The 12,623-nt window shown below is 42.8% G+C and overlaps 1 protein-coding gene across 5 annotated transcripts in view; it reads right to left on the reverse strand.

Moving 5' to 3' along the window:
- AQP4 (aquaporin 4) overlaps positions 315-12,623 on the reverse strand; it is a 21,049-nt gene continuing 8,740 nt past the window's right edge. For 2 of the 5 annotated variants that reach the window (XM_021388385.1, XM_021388386.1), the window contains exons 2-5: positions 8,698-9,112; positions 7,628-7,792; positions 6,669-6,749; positions 315-4,152 (exon numbers count right to left, since the gene is read on the reverse strand). In XM_021388385.1, coding sequence (XP_021244060.1) covers positions 3,874-4,152; positions 6,669-6,749; positions 7,628-7,792; positions 8,698-9,112 — 940 coding nt within the window. In that variant the 3' untranslated portion in view covers positions 315-3,873. Of the gene's footprint in view, positions 4,153-6,668; positions 6,750-7,627; positions 7,793-8,697; positions 9,113-11,619; positions 11,839-11,871; positions 12,384-12,571; positions 12,618-12,623 lie in introns of those variants that run through there. The other 3 variants (XM_021388387.1, XM_021388388.1, XM_021388389.1) reach the window with 3 other exon arrangements.

The raw sequence follows: 12,623 nt of genomic DNA on the forward strand, positions 1-12,623 counted from the left end.
ACATTTTGAAAAACTTAAGTGCAAATACATGTGACTAGCCTAAATGCTGCATATGAGATGATTCTTGCTCCTACTTCCACTGAATGAAAATAACTCCCACATACTTCAACATGAGAAGGGTAATGACATCTCAAATGCTGCAGGAATCTTTTTTCTTCCTTTCTTCCTTCCTTCCTTCCTTCCTTTCCTTCCTTTCTTTCTTCCCTCCTTCCTCTTTCTTTCTTTCTTTCTTTCTTTCTTTCTTTCTTTCTTTCTTTCTTTCCTTCTTCCTTCCTTCCTTCCTTTTTCTTTCTTTCTTTCTTCCTTCCTTCCTCTCTTTCCCTCTTTCTTTTTCTTTTTTTTTTTTTTCCATGAGAATAGTTAGGATTTGGCTGATGAAATCCTCAGGATTTAGGCAACCTGAAAGGTATCTGTGTGCCTCACCATAACCACCTTCAGCTTTCATCCTTTCTCTTCTGAAGTCCAGGAATTAAATATTCTGAATATGCTTGTTAATGTGCAAATGCTGTGTTGGAAGCACCTGTGACATCATGGAGGGGTATGAGACTCATCCACATTTTTTTTAGGACTCCAGAATAACAATGAAATGCCTGTCAAGCTTACTGTGATATATATCCACCAACATAAACCAGTACATACGCGAAGTGTTTTCAACCCATAAGAAGGTGATGCCAGTCTATGATTTAACAAAATGTTAAATAATTTTATGATGATGATGCCACTGCAAAATAACTTCGAGAAGCACATACCCCTGCAGGTTACAGCTAAGTCCTAAGGGGTGCTGAAGTGTGATGTTACTTTACATGAATGATGATTTCCGGTTGTGGGGTACAATGGGCTTTGGTGGCAGTGACACCTAAGGATTTGCTTCAGGGTGAGTCATAAACCTCAAGTGGAACGTCTCTCCTTCCAGAATTTACTATCTTGCTTAAAAGTGCTTATTTTGGAAAAACTACAGTGAAGTGCATGAGAGGAGCCATCAGCTCCCCAAAAAGCTCAGCATCATTCCATTGCAGCTAATAACAAACCTCAATGAGTCTGATTCCACGGGAGCAGGAGCAAACCTACCAGTTCTTGCTTTCCTAATAATGGCCAATGCATGTCACCATCCTTTATTGGCTAATGGTCTATTTACTTCAGCTTCTCTTCTTTCACTTGATCTTTTCAGGAGCCTCAGCATCTTATTTCCAATACTCCTGTTGAGTGAGGAGTTCTCCTAGGTCTGGTTCTGAGTGTTTGCCACACTTCACTAATAAACTTTTTCAAGGAAAAAAATTCTCCTAATTGAGTTGGCCAGTGCCATGCTCATGTTATGCTCACCTTGGCAGCGGAATCAGGCTGTGTGAAGAAAACAAGCAGCACACATTTGTGTAAAGGATCCTTAAGCATGAAACAAATCACAGCTTCTTATTTAAATAATACAGCACCATGCAAAATCCACATTTTACAAGCTTCTAAGGAGTGTCTTTAAATATAAAAATGCAAAAATTTTAACAATCCACCAGTGCTATGTATATAACACTCTTCACTTTACCTGCTTAAGCCATGAAAAAGGTTTAATCAGAATGTCCCTTTAACAAATACAGTGTTTGAAGAAAAAAAAAAAAGCCAGAACAAATGTCTAGACAGAAAAAAAAAAAAAGCACAAGTTTTAGTCTTCCTGATTGAATCTATTTAGAATGATACTTACCCATTCAAGAAAAGGCATAGAGGAGTCTAACCACCACACCTATGTTTCCCATCCCCAGGAGACTCAGCTCTTGCTGTGGCTTAGCTCTTATCTGTGATCCTTGGCTCTCGATTGGCTCTTATCTCTGATTTGACACAGCAGGTCAAATACCAGCAGGTCCTTAGCCATGCTCCTGCCCTTGAACCACGATGCTGTCCTGAGGGGTACAGCTAGGGACAACCATCATCTGTTTTGCCATACTCTGCAGGTACATGATGGGGAGTGCATCTGGCCAGGAGCACGGCTGTCACTGGGTCACCCCAGGAAGCCCTGACCTGTGCCCATATGTGCCATGTGCTGTGCAGAGACAGGAGCAGGGCCCAACTGCAAATGGTGGAGGAATCACAACTCTAGCTACTCAACGCAGGGAGCTTTGCCACTTTCTAACAGGGTTTTTAAGGCAAGAAAAGTGTGAAAGTAAAAGAATGAATATAGCAGGACAGGCTGGAGCTATACAGTGCTGTGAGTTGGAACAGCAGAATTGCCCTTGGATCATAGTGCACAGATTTGAGTCTAGCAGTGGTTTATTATCTCACTAGAATCATCTAATTCCCTGTAATAAAGATTGCATGTAGAGCACGACAAAGAGGAGACAAGTCTATTACAGTCCACAGCCAGGACTAATGCTTTTTTTCGTCTTATTCTTAAGTAGGCAGGAATAGCTTTTCAATTTCAAAATAAAAACTATACAATTACAGTAATAATATAATGCTCCTGACTGCTTGGCAGCTGCATGTTGTAAAACTCAAAGCCACTGATCAGAAGCAAAAGCAGTAAGTCATTAACAGCTTTATAGAAATGTTCCGGTGGGGTGATTATGTCTATCAAAATACTTCTGTGGGGGAAAGCCTGATTACTGATTTCATATCCTCTTCCCCCCAAAACCCCTGCAAGTGCTTGCATCTTTTCCGAACAACAAATAAAGTGGCCTTTGCTGGAGATGTAATTAAGACTAGATGAGCTGTGGAACAAGAGAGGATCCTGTTCAACTAGTTAGGCGTCAGTTACAACAAAAAGGCAGAAGCACTCATGTTTTTATCCTCTGTTATAAAAAATATTTCTCAATCAGTGTTTCAATACAGTTAAAATTTAAAACTCTCTACATTGCTAATAAATTAAAAATCCCATTTCTCTGACCATCTTGTAAGAAAGTAGGTAAGTAATTTAAACACTTAGTTTACATAAACTCATACAGAAATCTGTATTTGAACAAGTGCACTGAAAACAGATATGCCTTCTTTTCTTCTGATAGGTCTTATTTGAGTTATTAAGTAACAGGAAAGCCTTTATATTCTTTGCATGACCTTGAGAGTCTGCTAGCATGAAATGGTCAATAGTCAAACCCCAGGAGAATGTTTCACCAGATAGACAATGTCAGAAGTGAGTATGAAGTACAGTTAAATGCTTTGCAGCCTTATTACAGTAGACTTCATCATTCAATTTCAGCATATTTACTCCTGGGAAGAGATGAAGGTAATACATTTATACAGAAAATCATGTGAGTGAAATTTGATGGGTTGATCGAATTTTTTCTGGAGCCTATTAAAATATCATTTATTTCAGAGGTAGTTTGCAAAGCAGTAGTGACATACATGAGTGGAAACAATACTCCTTCGCTTGACTTTGGATAAAACTCTTAAATACTGTTGGTGGTGTCCCTGAACCTCACAGAGAATGCTTAATGGATAAGATGTTCTAATCAAAGCTGACAACAGTCAATTAAGTGTCAGAAGAACAATCTGATAAGTAGGTCTTCATGTCTATAGGCATTTCCTGATACGTCTTATCTGTCAATCTGAATGTGAAACATCTCCATCTTCATCTCATTATTGACTGATTTATTAAAGAAGAATGCTTTCATCTCTTTTTGACTTTGGGGTTGTTCCAGAAAGAAAGGAAGGAAAATAGTAGGAACAACTCCTTATTTGGAATAATTCATGGGGAATCCTAATTATAATGAAGTTCTAATATTCCAGCTGAGCAGATGTATGGTTTGGTGATGCCACTACCACACAGCTGCCTTCACCATATCTTTTAAGAAATGGTAGATGCTCAGTTTAGAGGAGATCTGTTTCTTTAATAGGTGGAGGGTTATCTGTGGACTCGCTGGCAGGCTGCTCTCTGCTTTCAGTGCTCCTTGCTAGTCATACAGAAGACAGCACCTCGCTTGATGGATCTCTTCCCTTCTTGTCCTCACTCCTGTCGATATCAATCACATGGACAATGCCAGGCTTCAGGATCAGGTCGTCGGTCTCTACATGGCTCCTGGTGTCATCCACTTCTATGTATTTCCCTTTGGATGGCTGGGTAGCTTTACTGAAGACGTCTTTAAAACGGCGCTTGAGCTCCACGTCTGGGCAATAGACATACTCATAAAGAGCACCAGCAAGGACTGCTCCTATTATTGGTCCCACCCAATAAACCTACAAAGGGAGGTGGAAAAAAACATCAGCATTATGCTCCAGAGCAAATAAAGAAGCGAGAATCTCAGAGAAAAGCATGTCACTGCAGACTTCATTCAGAAAACTTTCTCCAGAATGTCCTGGCCTAATCTTTTAAGCCAGCTCTGCTCTCCAGAAATGCTTGGTCACACAGTTCACTGTATTTCACGAACTGGGATAAACTCTGCCATCATGTCAGTTTACGAGGCAGAGAAGTGTAACTGCCCTAGGTTTCACAGAAGGTGATGTGGAGCTCAGCAGTGAAGTGAATTCTCTAACTGAGGTATGAAATTGGTCAAAAGGCTGTGTCTTAGGCAGTTAATGGCACTAGTTCCGTTGTGCCTCTCTTACCTCTCTTCTTCCCTCAGTCTCTCATCTCTCACATGCGTTTTGTCCATTTCAGAAATACTCCCTATTCACCTTGAATCTCGTCATCTAAACCACCTCACACCCTGTGAGTGCAGAACTTCCCTAAAAATTCCTCTCACACCAGCACTGAGAGAATCACTAGAGATGTACCATATGAAGCAGAGGAGAAGAGGGAACTATGGTGACATATCAGTAAGGTAGGAATGCTGTTTCCCTGATGTCTGAGAAATACTTCATTCTACATATTTGGTTAGCAATCTCCTGAGGCAGACAGATTGAGCAGCCTGCTGGGTTCTGCAACTTTTATTATATTAACTAAGTTTATCCACTAAAACAAAAGTTCAGGTTCTTCATCATACTTAGCTGGATCAATCATAGCTGTAACATTTCTTGAGAAAAAAGGTCACAGATCTTTATGGTGTTGGGTATGACTTGTGAAATACTACTCTGTAGTCACATACAACACACAGTTGCTTTGGCACAGTTTTTTTCTAGACTACCAAGAGTAAGGTGGTTGGGAAGCAGCCTCATATGCCTGAAGTGAAATGGGTTTGTCAACTTCTAACCTCTTTCCAAGAAGCCATCTCTAAATTTTCATTGTTTATTTGCCAGCTGTAGATAACATATTTGCACTGTTTGCAAGATGACACACAAAATAAAAACCAATGTAGAAAACTGATTTTCTGCATTTTTACTCCAAAATGATTATAAACTTGTAAGGAAGCAAAGCCTATCCTAGTGCATACATGCAAGCAGTTCTACTTCAATATTTCACTCACATTTCCAAAGAGTCCAAATTTGACTTCTGATCCAGCAGACTCCAACAGGCAGGCAGCTATCTGATTATCTAATTTGATAAACAAATACAACTGACACACACTACTTTGCAAGGTACCTATCTATTTTAGTATGACATGCAGCAGTTCTGTAATATTAGTAGGTGCAAAGGCCCACTGACTTCACTTAATAGCATGCTAATGTCACTGCTTTCAAGGAGGAGAAAAAGGCTCTATTTCCAAATGACCAGCAGAGAAGCTAAGCTTCTCCTACAACTTTCTACACAGTACATTTGTTTATTGTTTACAGCTTTAGTCACAAATTACAGGCTCCCTCAGAGTATGGATAATTAATCTTGCGAAAAACTACAGCAGAATTTTCATAGGAACAAGCCATTCACTGATAACTGGGTAAATCTGCCCCAATAGGATAACTCTTGGGAACAAAGTTACACATGGTATCATGTTTGCAGAATTGGAGCCTCGGGGCCTAAAAAATAATACCATTTCTGTTATTAGCTACAGTGGGAGCAATGTGGGCTCCATACTTTTAAAATCAAGAAAATCCTTACATGCTCTGCAATACGCAGCTCCCACTGCTACTACTGAAAGCATCCCTAGAAATGCTTTCCCTATGTTTAATTAGGTGAGGCTGAGCTGTGATCCATCTCTCCCTAAAAAATGTTGGTAAGTTTAGTACTGGGATGCTACAGAAACTGCAACACTCACAGTCTGTTTCTTAAATTGTTTCCTGCACAAACACTCCTAGTTAAGCTGATGCTTTCTAATCAAAGCAGATAACATCTGGTCCAGTTCATAAAGACCAGGTGGCAACCCCTTCATCTCTCGCTGTGGGCATTTGCCATGGCAGGTTCTCCCTCTGGAACCAGAACACAGAGAGTCTCTGCTCTCATTTTATGTCTGCCTCAATTTGCCATAGAACCAGGTGAAATGTGAAGCCAACAGAATTACTTCAATAACTTCTCACCGGCATGACCTGAGGGTTTGCAGTCTGCCTTGGAGGACCTTTTCTTTTTTGTAGTTCAATTCTTCCCATCTCACTGGGCTGTTTTTTTATTGTTTTGCTCTTTTGGTATGATTTCCTTCTACCCCAGCTACTCCCTCCACAAAATGGCCCCTGAGTGGCTAGATGATATCCTAGCACACTGCCTACAACACTGCAGCCCTAGATGTGGACCATGATTGTACAGCAGTGTGTGGCAGGTCAGCACCTGTCTCTCCAGTGATGGTCTTATGGAATGGGTAAGGATAGATAACTAACATTGAGTGATTTATGAAAAATTTCAATGGCTGTTTGTTGCTATGAGGAAGGAAGCATGAAAACAGAGTTACCCATTGGTTTTCCCATTTTCCCATGATGACAGCAGGTCCAAATGAGCGAGCGGGGTTCATACTGGCACCAGTGTAATTGATCTAAAGTAGAGACAAAATGTTACCTGTTATTAGAATCTCAAATGTAGTGTCACTCAGTCCTTTACTATGGAACACCCTGGTATTGCATGGTGTCTAATCCTGACAGTGGGTATTGTCACTCTCCAGCGTCTTATCACAAAATTAACAAAGCCATCACACAAACAGGCAGAAAATCCCAGATCCAGCACCCTACCCAAGAGGATCCTTCTGCTGCTTTCAAAATGTTTTTGACATGGATCCATAGGAAGCATGAATAAATGTTTTGGGCCCATCACTACAAGAAAGACTCTGAGGTTCTGGAGCGTGTTCAGAGAAAGGCAACGAAGCTGTGAGGGGTCTAGAGCACAGGCCTTATGGGGAATGGCTGAGGCAACTGGGATTCTTTACTCTGGAGAAGAGAAGGCTCAGGGGAGACCTTATCGCTCTCTACAACTACCTGAAAGGAGGTTGTGATACAGCTGGAGTTGAGCTCTTCTCTCAGGTAATAGTGACAGGACAAGAGGGAATGGCCTCAAGTTGCCTCAGGGGAGGTTATGGTTGGATATTAGGAAACATTTCTTCTCAGAAAGAGTGGTGAGGCATTGGAAAGGGCTGCCCAGGGAGGTGGTGGATTCACCATTCATGGAGGTATTCAAGAAACATTTAGATGATGTACTAAGGGACATTATTTAGTGGGAAATATTGATGGTAGGTGGACAGTTGGACCGGATAATCTTGGAGGTCTTTTTCAACCTTGGTGATTCTACGATTTAGTGATTCTATAATACAGCAGCTATATAGCTATAGCAGCTATAAAGTCTACAGAAGTTTCCATTTGCTTCTGAAGTAAGCATAAAGGGACAAAAGCTCTATTTTTTAAAAAGAAGGCATTGACTTACAGCAAATAAATGTCCAATCGCAACAGAAAATCCAATTGCTAAAGCTACTGAACCAGTGACGTCACTTCGTTTCGAATCACAGCTGGCAAAAATAGTAAAAACCAGCTGGAATGTAATTATCAATTCCACCAGGAGTCCATGGCCAGCGGAAAGATCCCCATGTACCTGGAGGAAGGGAAAGAAACACCAGAGATGAAGCAAAGGTGATTTTGTAAATCAAAAAGCAACCACCTACATTAATTACATTTCAGTGAATGGTATTTCTAAGTGGTACACAGCGAAAGACAACAATGAACTTTTAGAAGCACACATTCCCAGCCCTCTCCTCCCCTTCTCTTTCTTTTTTTTTAATTTGAGAGCCATGGAAAATTACTGCTGGACTGACAACAGACGGCTTGCCAGTAACATCCAACGGGAACTTCACAGCTAGACCACAGAAGTATCCTTTATTTTCACATGGGTATTTGCAAAGGCTGCACTTCCCCTTCACCGTTTTTTTTTTTCTTGGGAGTGCTGTAATTTACTATTCAATTATAAATTCATTAATTAGCCCTGACTTAATTAATTTAAATTTCAATTAAAATTAAAGCAGTGTGCAGCTCAAGTGCATTTTTAATAAGTCCTGCAACAGGGCTAACTGATGGCATTTCTTATTAGTTTAGAACAAAGCTGAAATCTAAGCCACAATCTATTTCAAAAGTATGTCATTTTAAATTGATGTTTTTTCAATCCCCATCATAACGGCAGAGAATTAATTTCCCCTCCCCAGTCCATAAGAAAATGGCATTTCATGCATACATTATTTAAATTCTGCACGTAAATTAACATTACCTGCTGTCATCAGATTTAGGGATGTTCTAGAAAAGAGTACTTCTATAAAAAGAATAGCTACAGATATAGTGGTGCATAAAGCCATCCTGGGGAGAGCTTTAAACCCTTTCTGGATGTTGTAAATAAACCAGCAAGCTCCTACAATTTCTACTCGAGCTCTCTTTATTCTGTGTGACGCTGATTCTATTTTCTTAGGCTCTGAGTTACTCTATTGCACGCGCTGGAGCAGAAGTGATTACCGCAGTGACTCCCAGGCCTCCCACCACACTCGGTGGTGTGATGAGGTAGAGGATGCCAGCTCCCACGATGGCTCCCAGGCACTGGGCAAGAATGTAGAAGACCGACTTGGCGAGGCTGATCTTCCTCGTGCAGACCATCGCCACGGTCACAGCAGGGTTGATGTGGCCACCGCTGATGTGTCCAAAGCACTGCACCATGGTTGCAATGCTGAGTCCAAAGCAGAGAGAGATAAGGACCATGTCTACGGGCAGTGGCTTCTCTGATCCACCCCAGTTGATTGTAGAGCCGAGGCTGAGGAGGACAAAAATCAGCATGGCCAAAAATTCTGCTGAAACAGCTTTCCAGAAGGGCTGAGTCCACACTCCTTTGAACGCTACCATGATGCTCTCACACTTGCACAGTCGTCCACACTTACTGAAAAGGAAAACAAATCTTCATCAGAAGTCACCAAATAAGCCTTATTCTCTCCAGTAAAAAGGTTGTTATTTGACAAGCATGGAGTGAAGTCTCAAGGTAGAGTACCCTTGGAAGGGGACAACCTCAGACAGATGCTCTGTCTGAGCTGACTGACCTTAAAACATTGCTGGAATTCAACAGTCTGCAGAATGCAGGGTAATTAATCATTCCCTGTGATAAGTCTGTCCCCTCAGCTTTGGTTCATGCAAAGCAGCCCCTTTATTTTTTCTTAAGTATGTATGAAAATAAGTGTATTCTTCTATCCTAGCTGACCTCTGCCTGACTAGGAGTCTGCAAAACCTTACCACTTCCAGTGTCCTGTTAAACATCCTGCTCATTAAATTGGTGCGTATCCTCTTTTTCTGAGCAAACCTGTACTTTTCACAAAGCGGGTGCAATAGTTCAGTAAAAAGCAATATTGTAGAATCACTGAAAGTCTTGGGCTGGAAGAAGCCTTAAAGCCCACCCAGTCCCACTCCTGTGCCATGGGCAGGGCTGCCCCCCACCAGCTCAGCTGCCCAGGGCCCCATCTAACCTGGCCTTGAGCGTCTCCAGGGATGGGGCACCACAGCTTCTCTGGGCAGCTATGCCAGCACCTCACTGCCCTCTGAGTAAAGAATTTCTTCCTAACATCTCACCTAAATCTTCTGTCTTTTAGTTTAAAGCTGATCCCCCCTTTCCTATCACTATCAGACCATAGAAAAACTTGGTCTCCCTGCTGCTTGTAAGCTCCCTTCATGTACTGGAAGACCACAATGAGGTCTCCCCAAAGCCTTCTCCAAGCTAAACAAGCCCAAGTCACTGTTAAACAAGCCCAAGCTCATACCATAGTCAAATCCTAACCGTTTTAACAATAGTGTAGTGATGGGAGGTTGCCTTGGGATCTATTAGAGAAAGTCTATTTTCCTGAACTCTCACACAAACAAATATTTCAATTCATATTTATACAAAGAGCAGTTTCTTATTTCTCGACATAGGGTAAAGATTGAATCCAGTCAGGAGAATGGATGCAGTCCTGAATTCTGACCTTCACATCAACCATGCAGTCGATAAAGTTTTTTCTCTTAGGCTAAGTATGCAGAACAAGTAGTAGAACAGAACAACATTTTCTGCACATTTGGTGTGTACAACTGTGTGTGGCAAAGAAAGAAGTGTCTTGGATTTTCCACTGTCTAGAAATGCTGTTTATTAGTCTGCACAGCCTTCCTGATGAGTTACAGTTTTGCTAGATGCTCAGATACCTATGAAAGTGGGTCACCAAAGAAAAGTTATTTGTGGTATTAATAAATTAGGAGAATAAGCCAAAAGGGAAGCATTTTAATGAGTTTCTAAGGAATGCTAACAAGATTCTTCTTTAAAAACAAAAGCAAATAAAACCTCTAACCCCTCCAAAAACAAACAAACAAACAACAACAAAAACCCACAAATAAAACCACAACAGAAAACAAAAGAAAGAAAGAATACTCAACTGCTACTTTGGGAACAGAATTTCAAGTGGAAGATGGATGAATTTATGTTCAGTTATCTAAGGTAACTGGGCTACAATGCATATTTAATACCACTTACATCTGAAAGAAGCATAAAATGCATGTCTAGTCATTTCAAGTTACTGCAACAGGAATGGGTCATGAATTTCTTAACAGTTGTGGAGAGAGAGGGAATAGCAATTTAACTCTGTGACTGGAGCAAATAATTTGTTTCCCTATCTCATTTCATATGCTAATTTACCGTGTATTTTGGATAGGCCATTTGCACTCTATTTCAGTTCTCTGCACTCTCAGATGAGAACAAGAATTACATTGTCTCCTGCAACTGGTTGTTGTAAAATACTTACGAAGTGATCTGACAGACTCAGAACTTTGGGCAGGACTTGTTTCACTGGAGGAGAATAGAAACCAGAATCTCACAAGTGAACGAAGTCAACACCTACGTCTGATTTTGTGTTAAATTCAAGACAAACTGAAATAGTTTTTGTAAGATCTTACATTAACAGTCAGTTAATGACCAGCTACCAAGATCTAACTATTTGTTCAAAATGGCTCCAAATTCACCACCTCTCCTGGTGATAAAGCCAAAGCTATCCTTATCCTTGAGCTCTATGCTCATATTCCCACTGAAACCCAAAGGCTGATGGTGGCTTATCTCTGATGTCCTTGCTAGCTCCTCACCAACAGTTTAATTCAGTGTCCTGAGTAGGACACAGGAGCAATGTCTGCACTGAGAAGAGCTCAGTGTCCCAGAACATGTCCCAGGTGAACAGTTCATGTAGGGTTGAGTTATATTCTGAATCCCATGGAAAATACACCTGGAGGCACACACAACGGAAGCAGCACTCATCTACCCTTTCACACCCATCTTCACTGGGATGCAGCATTGGTTTTCCCAAGGTCCAGCTTACACCTACTTTGGGGAAGTACAAAACACAAGCCCTGATGTTATATTCCAGACTTGATGGCTCTCAGCACCTTAGAAATCAACACCGTCTCCAACACCCGCCGTCCCATCTGCACACAGTTAACTTCAAGGCTTGAGATGGGGCAGAGAGATGACTGCCAGGTCTGAAGCTGAAAAGAGACTTCCCAGCATCTAAGACTTGCCACCGAAGTTGCAAAAAAAGGTTTTTGGGGTGGTTGCCTTCCGCAAATACAAAACGCAACAGAAAAAGAGGACGGCGCTGTCAGGTTGCAGTCACACATCCATTTCACACATGGCCACACCTGAAGCTCTCTGGTCTGGAATCACACAGCAGACGGTGTGTGATGGGATGCGGGGCGGCTGTCACAGCTCAAGTTGCCGTCAGGGTGCAAAGAGTCTGGGGAATGGGGCGGCCTTACTCGGGGCTCACGCAGTGGCGAGGTGGCTGTGGCTCTGAAGCCGCTACAATATAAATGATAACCGAGGCTTCCCTACAGATCCCAAACGGCATTTTTAACGTTCTTTCTTCCCGGCTGATGCCACTTTAGGGGGCAGAGGCACAGCCCGGCACGGCACAGCTGTACGCGCCGGCATCCCCGCGGCTCCGATGGACGCCGGGCAGCCGTTGGCACTCCGTCTCATTTTCCGTTCCGATGTGAGCGAGCGGCTTACACAGGCACCCGCGGCAGGTGGGAGGGGGAGGCTGGGGAGCCCAGAGCCACCGCTTTCTGCGGGACCGGGGCTCCGCACACACTCTTCTCTCCACTCTAAGACCGCAAGCGGAGAACCAAAGTTTTCGGCCGCGGAACGGAGGCGCGCTGCAGCCCTCCGTCCCCCTTAGCGCGCCCACGGGCGACCGAAAGGTATCGCCTTCGGGCTGCCGGGGTAGCTCCGCGAGCCACCGCACCCCGAGCCCCCCGCTCCCCGGGGGTCACCCTCTCCCTCGAGCCGGGCCACCCCTCCCTCCCTCTCTCCCACCCTTCCTCCGCGGAGCGCACTCACCCGCGGCGCGGCGCGGCCGCCCGGTCGCTCATGCCTGCCCGGCAGCGCGGAG

Source organism: Numida meleagris, chromosome 2 (assembly GCF_002078875.1).
Source record: "Numida meleagris isolate 19003 breed g44 Domestic line chromosome 2, NumMel1.0, whole genome shotgun sequence".
Classification (NCBI taxonomy): Eukaryota; Metazoa; Chordata; class Aves; order Galliformes; family Numididae; genus Numida; species Numida meleagris.